This window comes from Anolis carolinensis, chromosome 6 (genome assembly GCF_035594765.1).
Source record: "Anolis carolinensis isolate JA03-04 chromosome 6, rAnoCar3.1.pri, whole genome shotgun sequence".
Lineage (NCBI taxonomy): Eukaryota > Metazoa > Chordata > Lepidosauria > Squamata > Dactyloidae > Anolis > Anolis carolinensis.
The window spans coordinates 16,474,623-16,490,109 of NC_085846.1; the positions used below are offsets into that span (position 1 = coordinate 16,474,623).

A 15,487-nucleotide genomic window follows, 5' to 3' on the forward strand; every position below is an offset into this window, starting at 1 on the left:
TAGTCCCTAGGTCCTTCCCTTGGTCATCAACTAGGACCCTGCTTGGTACTTTATCGATTTCCCCGGCCCCATGATACTTTGCTGCACTAGCCTTTGCCTAGCCCTTCATAGCTGGCCATGTCCATTCTGTAATTCTAGCCACTGGTATTTTGAACACATCTGATGGGAGTAAATTGAAACTGGATTTTAAATTTTTGTGGTTGTTTTAGGATTGATTGTTTGTTTTATGATAGTTAATTTTTATGTATAGTTTTCCTTTTTGGCAACTGAATGTTTTGCCTTATGTTGTAAACTGCCCTGAGTCCTCTTGGGAAGATAGGGTGGTATATAAATAAAGTTTTATTATTACTTTATTATTCTCATTCCATCTTTCCTTTCTTATCAGTAGTCAATGGCACACAAGTCAGATGCAGGTTTGACCCTCGGTGGTCTCAGCTACAGTCCAAAATTCACCTCTGTTGAATACCTTCTACTTACACAAACACTCTAGAGCACTGCTTTTTGAAATATGGGTCCTGACCCCCAATGGGGTTCTCTTAGCTCAAAGTCCCGAAAAATCTGACAACAGTAAAAGGTTTCTGAATGTCGCCTAGTGGCTGTTTCAGACATTTAAATGATTCTGTTGTGCTGCATTTACAGAAGATGCTTCAGCTGTATATCATAAAAAGGAAAATCAGTCTGTATGTTTTCCAGGCTGTATGGCCATGTTTTCCGGGCTGTATGGCCACATCCAGATGTGGGCGAAACATCAGGCGAGAATACTTCTGGAACATGGCCATACAGCCTAGAAAATACAACAACCCTGTGTTCCCGGCCATGAAAGCCTTCGAAAACACATTGAAAATCAGTCTGTTTAGCAAGCTTAGCAAATGCTGATTTGTTATCAGTAAATGCTTGATTGTTAAACCCAGGGTCACATACTAATTCCTCAGGCCAAAAGGGGTCAAAAGTGAAAAAGTTGAAGAAGCCCTACTCTAGAGATGCTTAGGCCGTCTATCTTCACACTTCCATAGTGGAAACACTATGGTTGTGCGTGGCCTCTATCAAACTGCTAACCTTTGTGTGTGCAGTCCTAGACCCTGCACACATATAGACACAGACATACACACAGAGCAGTATTACGCACTCACCTTGCAGTTTCCGGCGGTGAAAGCGCGGGGAGCCAAGGAAGCTGTTCTTGATGGAGTTCAGGCGGGTCTTCCAGGCCACGCCGGCCACGCCAGGGCTGCTTGGGGGTGTCCCGCCGGGAGTGCCGCTGGGGCTCTCTTTGGGCGTGTGCACAGGGGTGCCGAGTGGAGTGGGGAGGGGGCTTCCCCGAGGGGAGGGGTGGGGGGTGACCTGCAGCACAGATTTGGGTGGGGGTTTAGTAGAGGGGAAAAAGCAACGGGGAGAGGAGGGCGGGTGGGGGGGCGGAGAGTTGGGGGGCAGGGGGAAAGGAGCGGAGCATCGGCTCTGCAGGGCCCGATCCCCTGCTGGGCTGCCCTTGGCTGGAAGCGTCTGAGTCTTCGCAGGGGCAGGGGGAGGCGAAGGGAGAGAGAAGCTGAAGATGGGGCTCTGGGTGTGAGGAGAAGTGGGGGGGGGGAGAAAAAGGTGAGGAGGGGAGAGCCGTGAGATGGGGGTGAGTAATGGCAAGTGACAGTACCACAGTCTGGCCCCAAAGGAAGTCCTTCTGAGGAGCCAGAACTCAAGTTTGACCTCCTGTGACTCTGGCCTCACCTGCTTCACAAGGATTAACCTGCCCCATGGCAAACCTGACCCAACATCTACATTGCCCAATGGCTGTTGGAAGTGAAGATGCATCAACACTTGTATATAGAGCAATGAGGGACAGAGGGGACCCTGTAATGCATGTCTGGTGTCTTGTTTTCACCTGTTTCCTAAATCTACGTAACTCAAAATGTTTTGCTTCCTGCCTGTGTGTAGAGGTTCCTTTCCCCCTTCTTCCCAAAAGTCTTGAGTGTTGTCAAAGGCTTTCATGGCCAGAATCACTGGGTTGCTGTGTGTTTTCCGGGCTGTATGGCCATATTCTAGAAGCATTCTCTCCTGACGTTGCACCTACATCTATGGCAGGCATTCTCACAACCTCTGAGGATGCCTGCCATAGATGTGGGTGAAACGTCAGAAGAGAATGCCACTGGAACATGGCCATACAGCCCAGAAAATGCACAACAACCCAGTCTTGAGTGTGCTTCTCTGCCTCAAGATGCCTTACACACAGACACAAAAGTCATCATTAGGGACTATTCTACCAAAGGGTTGTTGTATGTTTTCTGGACTGTATGGCCATGTTCTAGAAGGATTCTCTCCTGATGTTTTGCCCACATCTATGGCAGGCATCCTCAGAGGTTGTGAGGTATTACCTCACAACCTCTGAGGATGCCTGCCATAGATGTGGGCAAAACGTCAGGAGAGAATACTTCTAGAACATGGCCATACAGCCCGGAAAACATACAACAACCCTGTGATCCCAGCCATGAAAGCCTTTGACAACATGTTCTACCAAAGTTTGCCTATTTACTATTTTATCTGAGATGTATTACTTACAACAATAACATAAAATTATTACCCATTTTGAACCTTAGCAAAATATCCTGTATATGTTCTCACCTGTTTCCTACCATAAGCTTGCACTCTATCCAGCTATAGATGCCAAATATCCCTACAATGGTATCTTGCCTCCCACCAACTATGTACACTCCAGCAAACTTGGCACCCACTATCCTCAGTCACTTGGATCTCTTTTTTCCACAAGAGGTGATGATGTTTCAGCATCAAGTACTACTCTAAGTTAAAGATGGCATTCCTAACAGTTCTAAACAGTTGGACAGCCTGCTGCAAATCCTCCCCAAAAGCTTTCTTTCCCTTCTCTGCTCCTCGCTCCCACTATCGTACATTCAGACACTGGAGCCATTGCCAACATGGAAGTACCATACTGATACATAGTTATACAGGCTTGTATTTTGTTTTTTTGGCCACTGCGTTGTATCAGTAAAGACCCTGCTCATTGCTGCAAGTTTTATAGTTTTGGACCACTCATGTTCTTGCTTTAGGTATGAAATTCAGCAGTACTTGGCTTTAAAAAAGCAGGATAAAGTAGGAACCGAATCCTTCAACCTGAGCACCTCTTTGAAGAGCTGCATAGTTGTTGAGCCAGAGTCCAACACTCAAACCACTACATCATGTTGGCTCTCTCTTGAATGTTCCACGCCACGTGGACATTCAACAGGCCTCCCTTTTCCTTGACATGGAAATGCAACAATGGAGGTGAAGGTGTGGAAAGTGAACTGCCCCGCATCCCTTGTCTGCCTCTCTTTCATGCAGTGGCAAAAAGGCATGACACTTCTATCAGGAAACACCATGGTGGTCTACTCTGGTCCTCCAACTTTCCCCTCCCAAATCGTGAACTAAGTGCAAGATGGAATGCAAATGAGGCTGCTGGGTCTATGGATATGTTTCCAGCCCCAACTCTTTCCAAGCCCAACCAGTTCCCTCCCTGTGTCCCAAATCTACTTTGCCTGTCTGTCACCAAGTACAGCTGCCACCCCCTGTTAGCTACAATCTCCCCGATACTCACCCTGGGGCTACTGAGGGGACTAGACGATAAGCCAGTAGAGGCACCGCTCACAGACCGAGACCTATTTGTGAGACAAAACCAAAAACATAGCGGGGGGTTATTATAGCCTTGGGATGGAGGATAGAAATGGTGAGATTCTCAAAACACATTCAACACAGTCCTATACAGTTTCCAGCACAAGCAACAGAGACAGCCCAAATAAAAACTGATTAAATTGTTTTATTTTTCATGTCAGGAGTGATTTGAGAAACTTCAAGTTGCTTCTTGTGTGAGAGAATTGCCCGTCTGCAAGGACGTTGCCCAGGGAATGCCTGGATGTTTTACCATCCTGTGGGAGGCCATCCTGTGGGAGGCTTCTCTCATGTCCCTGCATGGAGCTGGAGCTGACAGAGAGAGCTCATCCATGCTCTCCCCGGGTTGGATTTGAACTGGCAACCTTCAGGTTGGCAACCCAACCTTCATGTCAGCAGTCTGTCGGCACAAGGGTTTAACCCATTGCGCCATCAGGGGCTCCCGACTAAATCCTGGATCTAAACTATTGCTGTCTGTGATGTTATTTAATTACTCCAGAATGGTTTTGAGTTTTTTTTTTGTGAGTTACCTTGGGACTATTTATACCAAAAGATATCTCATAACTGTATGTTTGCATAAATAAAGAAATATACAAGCGTACATTCAATTCCCAGAACAGAAAATGAGACAGAAAGATATTACACACAATGAATCCTTCCAAATCAGGCAGCAATAAAGCATTAAATAAAAAAAACTGTCTTAAAGATTCCTAGGGAGAACAATTGATCCAATTTGCAAATAATCAAGTCCACAAAAGTCAAACCCAAAAATGAGGAGGGTTGACTGTACAAATGTTATTCCTATTATAGCCATCTGGTGGCACCAAAATGTTAAAATATTGGGAATTCCCAGCTGCACTAAGATGGAAAAGCATCAGCCTCTCTTAGACTCCCCACATATACTGTACAGTGGTGAACTTGCCTCTGGCTATGTTGTGCCATCTCTATTGCCCTTCGGGCCGGGACTGGGGAACCACCATCCGTGACACTCAAAACTTCCATGGACTTCCGCTCAGGTCGGCGCTTTCCATGTCGGTTCAGCATTGGCGAGTCAACTCGCTTCCGTGGGGGGTCTGAAAGAAATAAGAAAAAAGGGTTCCCATTGTGATTAGCTCTGGAGTAAACCTACAGCTGTTGCTGATTATACAAAGATAATACTTAATCAAAGGAAAATGACAAAGCATTCAAATATTATAATGCCATGTAGCTATACATTAGTAGAGGCTTGGAAACAAGATACAAACTTTGATGAGAATTTAATTAGGTTCTGGGTTGACAAAATAAAAAAAATTAAACATCAAAGGATCAAGGAAACACAAAGAAAAATAATCTCAAAATGGTATAGAATCTCCTTACAATTGGCACACATGACTGGAAACATATTTTATAAATGAAGTATGGGGAGATTGGGACATTTTCACATATGTGGTGGGATTGCATTGGAATCCAAAAATATTATAACAAAGTCAAGTAGTAATAGAGAAAAAAAATAGGACAAAAACTTTACTGGAATAAAGCCCGACTTCTGTCCCTCACTATAGAGGCAAAGGAGGGGAACGAATGGACAGAAATATTAAAATTTATGATATCTGCTATACACGCCACAATCGCTCGAGGTTGGAAAGGCAAAACAAGGTGGGACATGGAAACCTGGTGGCCTTACCTCTTGAAATATTTAATTGATGACTTTATCACTCAAATTTTTTAAAAAATAATTAAAAACAAGACTGAAATTGGAAATGGTACAGTTTAATCGACAAAATGAAAGGAAATGATAGGTACAGAACTTTGGGCCAGGCCATCCAGACAATTAAATCAATGTATTGATATAAGTGGACCCAGAGGGGGGTGGGGTGTGAAGAGGGGTGGGGGAATTCAAGAGGAAACTAATGATTTATATTGAAAAGGGAAGTACAAACGGAACCTGAAACTTAGTTACAAAAATTGTAAATAGTAATCTACAATGAGTTATAATATGTCAAGGTTTGTATTGTTTTGTATTGCTAAATGTATGAAAAATAATAATAAAATAATAAAAACATTTTAGAAGGACATGTATCTCTCTCTCACTGAAACATTTCCACACATCTACACCCCCACCCATGCACCACACCCTCCAGCACAGTGGTTCTCAACTTGGGGTCCCCAGATGTTTTTGGCCTTCAACTCCCAGAAATGCTAACAGCTGGTAAACTGGCTGGGATTTCTGAGAGTAGTAGGCCAAAAACATCTGGGGACCCCAGGTTGAAAACCACTGCTCTAGCATCTCACAGATGAAAGCTAGAACACACGTGGCCAAGCAACATCAGGTGAGGCCAAGACGGTAAAAGTTATTAATGAGGAAGAACACACAAGTTAGGAAAGGCTGCAGCATTATGCTTTCATCCAATTATCTTGGGAAGGAAAAAATTCCATCTTTTCCTCCTGAAAGCAAACAACTTTTGCACTTTGAATTCAGCTTGTAGCAGCTGAAGGAAACTAAAGACAAAGAGGAAGGGAAGAGGGAAGAGAGAAACTGGGACATTTGAAAAGCAGCTTTCAAAATAGGATGGCAGTGAATTAATTGGGACTGTCCCTGCTTTGATTAGGCCAGAGGGCAGAAATGGGAGGAAAGAGGAATTACAAAATTAAGTTATCATAATGATCACCAAGGACCGCAGTCCATTGCTGGAAATTCCTAGCACAACTATCTTTCAGCACTGCAATGCCAATAGTGCCATCACTGCATATGGCCTCCCAAGCCAATTCATCAGGCTCCTTACCTAACCTCATATTCCCATTTTGGCCAGCATATATTTGAAAAACTTCTGAAAAAGGCTCTCCCACACCCCCTAGGAGGCATGCAAAATGGCTACTTCATCCTGTTCAGACATTTCAAATCCAAAAGAGACCTCCTGTCAACGAGGAGGAGAAAAAGCCAGAAGTTGTTTAGTATCTCTCTTTATTATCTTTACTTCCCAAAGAAGAGTTGGAATATTCTAAAAACCTGTTTTATGGGCTTCTTAGCCAAATCAGATCCCTGAAATCTTCTGATATTCCAGAGTATGGCAAATGGGATTTTTAAAGACTCTCACCAACATCGTTGCGTGGAGGCAGGTCTTCATCCTCACAGCTGGGATACCGCTCTTTGCGATCCAACAGAAGGTAGTAGATCATTTTCTCCTGGTTTTCCCTTAAGTGGAAAAGGGGACACAAGTGGGGAACAAGGACAGGATTAGGATTGTATTTGCTGACCTGGATAGCTGTTTTTTTTTTCTTCTTAGCTTTAAACCACAACTATTTAAGCAACTTCTTGATTCTTTGGATTTCTTCCTTTCATCTTCACTTGCATCAAGAACATAATCTCTATCCTGTGTCTTCCTCTGTCCTACAAACACTCCCAAAGAACCCAGGGAACTGTAACTTTGACACAACTGTGTTTATAATAACTTTCCCTGACCTGGTAGGGGATGATGGGAGTTGTAACCCAACACATTTGGAGGACTGAAACTTCTTCAAAGTTGTACAGATTTTAAATAGATAGCCATTATAGTTCATTTCAATATAAAAATAAGGACAAGGAGAATAGGAATGAAGACACCACATGTATTTTTCTTAATTATGGTTATTGTGATTTTTACCAGCAGATGAAGGCTGGTAGATAGCATATGTCCTGTATCCCAAAAACTAGAGCCAATAAAGAAAACTGGTGCCATTTTTGGAATCAGCAAGTGAATGTTAGAAACAGCTTTAACATTTGAGCCATAAGCATTATATGTTGAACAGTTTTAGTTTGAGCTTTTATGAATTGCGATCTACTTCTCTTGATGCATTGAAGGAGTACAATATTCAAGACTCAGGTATGTATGCACAGTCTTCATAGTTGTGAGTATAGGATCAGTATGAAAAGGGATACAGAATATGACAATTTGTCACTCAGGAAAAATGCTTAAATAAAGCTGCTCATCTTGAAGCTGGTCCAAGAATTCCTGGACTTTGAAGGTTTAATGAAATGAAGGCATTGCTTCTCTAAATTTAAAAATCCAGTCCCTTAATTTCTAGAACTGCAATAACTTAAAATGCTACTTGAGCAGCACAGTTTAGACATCCAAAAGAAAAGAGGTAGGTAAAGTAACCAAGGAAATGAAGGCATGGCAAAGAAAAGGGTTCTTTCTAGATGTGAACAGTTTTTAATCTCTCACTCTGCGATATGCTAGAAAACCTGAGACCTTCTCAGTGATCTGTCTTTCCAAGGGCTTACCCATCGTTCTGCAGCTCCTGCTTCAGCTTGTTCTTGTCACGGAAGCAGCCCAGCGAATGCATGCTCTCAAGCACATCGGGATCGAGTTCGCTGACCGACTGGATCCGCCGGATTGCCACCTTCCGAGGAATGGGCTGCTCTGGCTCAGGTTCATTCTTACCTCCCCTATGAGAGAAAGTTCATTGAACTTATTATTTATAGTGTCAGAATCAAATTGAGAATACAGTTATAATGCATAAAAACCATAAACAAAGTTTAAAACATTATTATAAATTTCCTTTGACCAGAAGCTGGCCACTTGGGAGTGCCTCTGGCGTTGCTGTATGAAGGTCCTCCATTGTGCATGTGGCAGGGCTCAGACTGCATTGTAGTAAGTGGTCTGTGGTTTGCTCTTCTCCACACTCACACGTTGTAGATTCCACTTTGTAGCCCCATTTCTTAACATTGGCTCTGTATCTCATGATGCCAGAGCACAGTCTGTTCAGCGCCTTCCAAGTTGCTCAACCTTCTGTGTGCCCAGGAGCAAGTTGCTGATCCAATCTCAGTCACTTATTGAGGTTTGGGGGTTTAACCTGCCACTTTTGGACTCTCAATTACTGAAGTGTTCCTGTAAATATCTCTGCAGATCTTAGAAAGCTATTTCTTGATTTAAGGTGTTGGCTTGCTGGCTGATATCTGAACAGAGGATGGTCCTGCTACTTCCCAACGGATGTCAGGCGGTGCAATACCAGCTAAACAGTATACTTTCTCCAGTGGTGTGGGGCATAGCCATCCTGTGATAATGTGGCATGTCTCATTAAGAGCCACATCCACTGTTTTAACGTGGGGAGATGCATTCCACACTGAGCATGCGTATTCAGCAACAGAGCAGCAAAGCACATTCAACTGGTAAAAGGAAAGAAGCTGCACTGCTATTGTTGAAATGTGAAGGTATTTGGAAACCCATTGTCTTGTACATAACATGACACTGGGAGCAAGACAACTAATGTAAAATCTAGTCATAGGGGCGAGGGCTGAATCCCACAACACTAGGGATTGTTCTCTTGCTTCATTTAAAACTAGTTCTTTCTCTCTTCTACCAATATTTTGAAATAGCAAAGGAAAAAAACAACAACAAAGCAAAATCCAAACAGGAAAAAAATAAAGTACTCCAAAACTAACAATGATACAGAAAATGATAACTTAAACAATCCCATTAAAATTCAAAGCAGCAAGGATAGATTCAGAAAATGACAAGAACGAGAATGAATCATAGAATCATAGAATCATAGAATAGTAGAGTTGGAAGAGACCACATGGGCCATCTAGTCCAACCCCCTGCTAAGAAGCAGGAAATCACATTCAAAGCACCCCCGACAGATGGCCATCCAGCCTTTGCTTAAAAGCCTCCAAGGAAGGAGCCTCCACCACAGCCCCGGGGAGAGAGTTCCACTGTCGAACAGCTCTCACAGTGAGGAAGTTCTTCCTGATGTTCAGGTGGAATCTCCTTTCCTGTAGTTTGAAGCCATTGTTCCGTGTCCTAGTCTGCAGGGCAGCAGAAAACAAGCTTGCTCCCTCTTCCTTATGACTTCCCTTCACATATTTGTACATGGCTATCATGTCTCCTCTCAGCCTTCTCTTCTGCAGGCTAAACATGCCCAGCTCTTTAAGCCGCTCCTCATAGGGCTTGTTCTCCAGACCCTTAATCATTTTAGTCGCCCTCCTCTGGACGCTTTCCAGCTTGTCAACATCTCCCTTCAACTGTGGTGCCCAAAATTGGACACAGTATTCCAGGTGTGGTCTGACCAAGGCAGAATAGAGGGGGAGCATAACTTCCCTGGATCTAGACGCTATTCCCCTATTGATGCAGGCCAGAATCCCATTGGCTTTTTTAGCAGCCGCATCACATTGTTGGCTCATGTTTAACTTGTTGTCCACAAGGACGCCAAGGTCTTTTTCGCACACACTGCTGTCAAGCCAGGCGTCCCCCATTCTGTATCTTTGATTTCCATTTTTTCTGCCGAAGTGAAGTATCTTGCATTTGTCCCTGTTGAACTTCATTTTGTTAGTTTTGGCCCATCTCTCTAGTCTGTCAAGATCGTTTTGAATTCTGCTCCTGTCTTCTGGAGTGTTAGCTATCCCTCCCAGTTTTGTGTCGTCTGCAAACTTGATGATCGTGCCTTCTAACCCTTCGTCTAAGTTGTTAATAAAGATGTTGAACAGAACCGGGCCCAGGACGGAGCCCTGCGGCACTCCACTTGTCACTTCTTTCCATGATGAAGACGACGCATTGGTGAGCACCCTTTGGGTTCGTTCGCTTAGCCAATTACAGATCCACCTAACCGTAGTTTTGTCTAGCCCACATTTTACTAGTTTCCTTGCCAGAAGGTCGTGGGGGACTTTGTCGAAGGCCTTACTGAAATCCAGGTAGGCTACATCCACAGCATTCCCTGTATCGACCCAACTCGTAACTCTATCGAAAAAAGAGATCAGATTAGTCTGGCATGACTTGTTTTTGGTAAATCCGTGTTGACTATTAGCAATGACCGCATTTGTTTCTAAGTGTTCGCAGACCACTTCCTTAATGATCTTTTCCAGAATTTTGCCTGGTATTGATGTGAGGCTGACCGGACGGTAATTGTTTGGGTCGTTCTTTTTTCCCTTCTTGAAGATAGGGACCACATTCGCCCTCCTCCAATCTGCTGGGACTTCTCCCGTTCTCCAAGAACTCTCGAAGATAATTGCCAGTGGTTCTGAAATAACTTCCGCTAGTTCCTTCAGTACTCTTGGGTGTAGCTGATCTGGCCCTGGGGACTTGAATTCGTTTAGAGAGGCCAAGTGTTCCTGGACAACTTGTTTCCCTATTTGGGGTTGGATTTCCCCCAATCCTTCGTCCATTCCGTGTTGCTGAGGTTGAAGATGGCTTTCTTTTTCTGAGAAGACCGAGGCAAAGAAGGCATTAAGTAGTTCTGCCTTTTCCCTGTCCCCTGTCGCCATCACCCCATCTTCTCCTTGCAATGGCCCTATCGCCTCCTTTTTCTTCCTTTTTCTACCAACGTAAGCAAAAAAGCCTTTTTTGTTGTTTTTTATGTCCCTGGCAAGCCTGAGCTCATTTTGCGCTTTAGCCTTGCGAACCTTTTCCCTACAGGTGTTGGCTATACGTTTGAATTCTTCTTTGGTGATTTCTCCCCTTTTCCACTTCTTGTGCATGTCACTTTTGAGCTTTAGCTCAGTTAGAAGTTCTTTGGACATCCATGCAAATAATAGCAAATTCTATCAAAATTAAGGCCTTCTGGCCCTACTGTAATATAGGATTGCACTGGATGACCTAGAAATGACTAGAGATACATTATTTTTCAAGCATTGATAAGTGACACTGTGTATCTAAGCTCCACAGATATAAGGATCATACTATATATGGAGAGAGAAAACAAACTGTACAGTGTTCCTAAGCTTTACTGATGTCGTTTCCCTATATTTTGTTGTTCCCACATTAATAGACATTTTTTTCTGTTAGTGAAGGGTGACAATACTGAGAAAAGTCCTTTCTCCAGTTGCTACCCATCTCATTTCAGCTGGCGGCATTTATATGGATAAATTCTGTGCTCATCTCACTCAGCTCAATATGGTTACATGGGTTGTTTCTGTTTCAGTTATTACTTTTTCAAATCACTCTGATCCTCCACCACCACTATTTTATGTGTTTCAGGTTCCTCAAGCGTAACAGTTTCCCATTAAACAGCCTTATCTCTCATCAGTGATAAGCAAGGGGCTTGTGGAAAGGAAGGACCACTCCCACTAGCTGGATGTTTTCCCACTCATGACCGAGAGGACACCTATATGCATTTCTTCCTCTCTGCTGAAATACTTAAAGGTACTAGTTCTCATCTGACCTTGGAGGCTAAGACCGGGCAGCCTTCCTTAATATTGGGATGGGAGTCTATTCGTGATATAGGCTATATTTCAAGAGAAGCGACTGACAAAACCACTTGAGAGTATTTCTTGCCTTTAAAAAACCCTATTCTATCCATAGGACTTCTGGAGGGATTCTGGCAACTGCAGTCCTGAAAAGTAAAATTGAGACAAGAAATGAGGGTGGGTATTAAAACAAGAAATCCTGAAGATACTTACAAGAACCACGGATGTTTCTGAATCTGTTCCAGCTAAAGTCACCACAAGGAAAAACAGAACAACATTAGACTCTTCTATCTCCGCCAGCTATCTGAAACATAGCCATATCACCACCATCATAATCATGATCAGTAATAACAAAAATGTGTTTTACTAGAGAATTGTCCTTATCTTCAGATACTCAATTATTTCAGCCAACTCATATAAAAACGTCAATTAAAATAGATTCAGTTTTTCCACTAGAAAGAAAGGGGACAAAGTGGAGAAAAATATACTATACTATAAGGAAACACAAACTGGAAATCCCTGAAAATCAGTCTTTCTCTACAGCTGAGCGATGGAAGGGACAAGAGGTGACTGCCTCGTGGTCATATACACCTAAAGCAATAAGTGGTCAAGCATCCACATTTTATAGCAGATATGGGCAAATGTTAAGCTGTTTTCTCTAAGGGAAAAGTGGCCAGAACATACAGATATCAAAAATATTTGAGTAGGCACTTCCTTTCTTCTGTCTTGTCACCTTCATCCATTCATCATCAGTGTGTTCTCTTCTACACATCTACCCATCCTTCCATAATGTCCATCATCCTTCTCCCATTCATTTGCTCTGTCTCTCTCTCATTGCAACATCAATAGGCCACATTCAGGGACACAAGCTCCTAACATGGCTTCCTTCCTCTCCTATGAGCTAGCTTGTCTCCTGCTGAGATCTTCCACTTCTGCTACCCATCCAACTAGCCCACTAGCCATCCTGCTCTGCTCCGACCTTCTGCTTGCCATCACTGACTTCCAGCTGTCCAGTCTCATCTACCATAATGAAAATCAAGACCATAAAATACATATAGAATCCAACTAGAGGAGATGACTATGGGTACATCATTTGCTCCAGTGTTTGCAACGGCAGGACAACTCACACTGAGCCGCTTCTCAGGCTCCACCTCGATCATGCCTCGCAGGAGGTTCTGACAATCAGGCGGGATGAAGTGAGGCATGTGGAAGATCCCACGTTTGACTTTTTCCAATAGCTGCCGTAGGTTGTCATCGTCAAAGGGTAGGGCCCCCTGCAAGATGATGGAGAGAAACTCAGCAAAAGTTAAAGTCCGCTCAAAGACACTTAGGTATGCAGATCTGAAGTTCTAACTGTTGACATTTTGTACCTGATACTGAGCTGAGGACAAACCTTTCCCCTGATCACCTTTAACAATACTGTCTATCCCTCCCTTCTTTCAGCTGTTTCCTATCTCCAAATCTTTGACTGCAATCTTTGGACTCTTCCAGACAGGCCCTATATCCCAGGATCAGATCCCAAGTTTTCTGCTTATCTTGGATTATTTGGCAGTGGAGACTCATATAATCCAATTTAAAGCAGAAAACCTGGGATCGGATCCTGGGATATAGGGCCCGTTGTTACAGTCTAAGCAAGAAAGTGGAAAAACTACAAATAAAAAGCCCCTATTTCTTTTAGGAATTTCAAAGTTCTCCAACGTAATTCCCATATTGTCAACATGCAGACATGATCACACTGGAGAACCTACAAATGCCAAGAGAAGTGTTCTCTCGAGGAATCTCTAGGTCTTCTATCACAATTTATGGTGGAAGTTAAACACAGAGCCACACTAGAGGACCTAGCAGTTCTTTGAGAGAATATATTAATCAAATCCATTAGTAATCACATGAAACCCACAAATGTGAGTGGCCAACTGTAATAGTTTTTTCTTTTCCTTTCAGGACGAAGAATCCCTAATAGAAGAGAGTGCCAGACCTCAGGCAGCTGATTTATGGTCCAAAATAAATTCCAGACACTGAATTTATGACATACCCATATATATGTCTTAGCAAACAGTAAAAATAATAACCAGTATAGCTGCCTTGGGAACCGGAAAGTACTGAATGGAGGCTCAACAGCAGTACGTGTGAAAAAGATCTTAGGGTCCTCGTGGACAAGAAGTTAAACATGAGCCAAGAATGTCATGCGGCAGCTAAAAAAGTTAATGGGATTTTGGCCTGCATAAATAGGAGTCTAGTGCCTACATCCAGAGAAGTCATGCTTCCCCTCTATTCTGTCTTGATCAGATCACACCTGGAATACTGTGTCCAGTTCTGGGCACTGCAATTGAAGGGAGATGTTGACAAGCTGGAATGTGTTCAGGGGAGGGCAACTAAAATGATCAAGGATCTGGAGAACAAGCCCCATGAGGAGCGGCTTCAAGAACTGGGCATGTTTAGCCTGCAGAAGAGAAGGCTGAGAGGAGACATGATGTATAAATATGTGAGGGAAAGTCATAGGGAGGAGGGAGCAAGCTTGTTTTCTGCTGCCCTGGAGACTAGGATGCAGAACAATGGCAAGGAAAGGACATTCCATCTGAACATTAGGAAGAACTTCCACACTGCGAGAGCTGTTCAGCAGTGGAACTCTCTTCCCCAGAGTGTGGTGGAGGTTCCTTCTTTGGAGGCTTTTGAGCAGAGGCTGGATGGCCATCTGTCGGGGGTGCTTTGAATGCGATTTTCCTGCTTCTTGGCAGGGGGTTGGACTGGTTGGTCCGTGAGGTCTCTTCCAACTCTATGATTCTATGAGTCTTAGAACTTCCTTGACTAAGTAGAGAGTAGTGCATACAGTCTGGTGATTTAATGGGAAGGAGTCTTACCACCAGTAGGGCAAAGAGGATGACTCCACAACTCCACATGTCAGCTCGACGTCCATCATACTTTTCTCCCTAAGTAGTGAAGAGCAGGACATGTGAGGGTTAATAATCAGCAAAGGGCAGGATAAAGTTGCGTTGGAATGGGAAGCATTGTTGGGAAGGACAGACAAAATATATAGGAGTTCAGGGCAGGAACCTTATCCATGTTAATAGCATTCTGAGGGTAGCCGGTGGTGGGGAGAATTTATCTACCATTACTGAATGAAATTCAAGTTTCCTCATCTTGTCCCAACCTGGGATAAGAATAGGTATTATGGATGAGTAGCAAACCCATCATATTTTGATCTACATATAGCTAGTGTTTTGCAAAAGAAATCTTAAAATATGTGTCATAGTTGAATGATCAATTAAACAATTACATTTACAAAAACAGGCATATGAAAGAAGAAGGAAAAATAGTTGTAAAAGGAAAGAAAGGACTCTAGACCTGGTTTTTAACCATGATTGAAGTAGACCTGCTAAAATTAATTATTCAAATCACAACTAAATTAGGTCCCACCAATTTCAATTGGTCTACATCACACAACTTCTTGGAGGGCCACCCTGGACTCTATGCTAAATGGCTGAGTCTGGATCTAACCCATTCTCTTTGCTTGTTTTTAAATTATGCATATCTGTGTCACACTTGCAGCATCCTTAAGAAATATTCACACAAAGAAAGTAACTCCTGGGTTGCTGTGAGTTTTCCAGGCTGTATGGCCATGTTCCAGAAGCATTCTCTCCTGACATTTCACCCACATCTATGGCAAGCATCCTCAGAGGTTGTGAGGTCTGTTGGAAACTAAGGCAA

At 43.2% G+C, this 15,487-nt stretch overlaps 1 protein-coding gene across 3 annotated transcripts in view; it reads right to left on the reverse strand.

Moving 5' to 3' along the window:
• The window catches only part of brsk1 (BR serine/threonine kinase 1), a 67,773-nt gene that overhangs the window by 14,494 nt on the left and 37,792 nt on the right, over positions 1-15,487 (reverse strand). For all 3 annotated transcript variants that reach the window (XM_016996509.2, XM_016996508.2, XM_003225874.4), the window contains 8 exons: positions 14,641-14,709; positions 12,910-13,056; positions 11,996-12,027; positions 7,886-8,050; positions 6,720-6,817; positions 4,568-4,718; positions 3,575-3,635; positions 1,131-1,338 (listed from right to left, as the gene is read on the reverse strand). In XM_016996509.2, the coding sequence (XP_016851998.1) occupies positions 1,131-1,338; positions 3,575-3,635; positions 4,568-4,718; positions 6,720-6,817; positions 7,886-8,050; positions 11,996-12,027; positions 12,910-13,056; positions 14,641-14,709 (931 nt within the window). The remainder of the gene's footprint in view (positions 1-1,130; positions 1,339-3,574; positions 3,636-4,567; positions 4,719-6,719; positions 6,818-7,885; positions 8,051-11,995; positions 12,028-12,909; positions 13,057-14,640; positions 14,710-15,487) is intronic.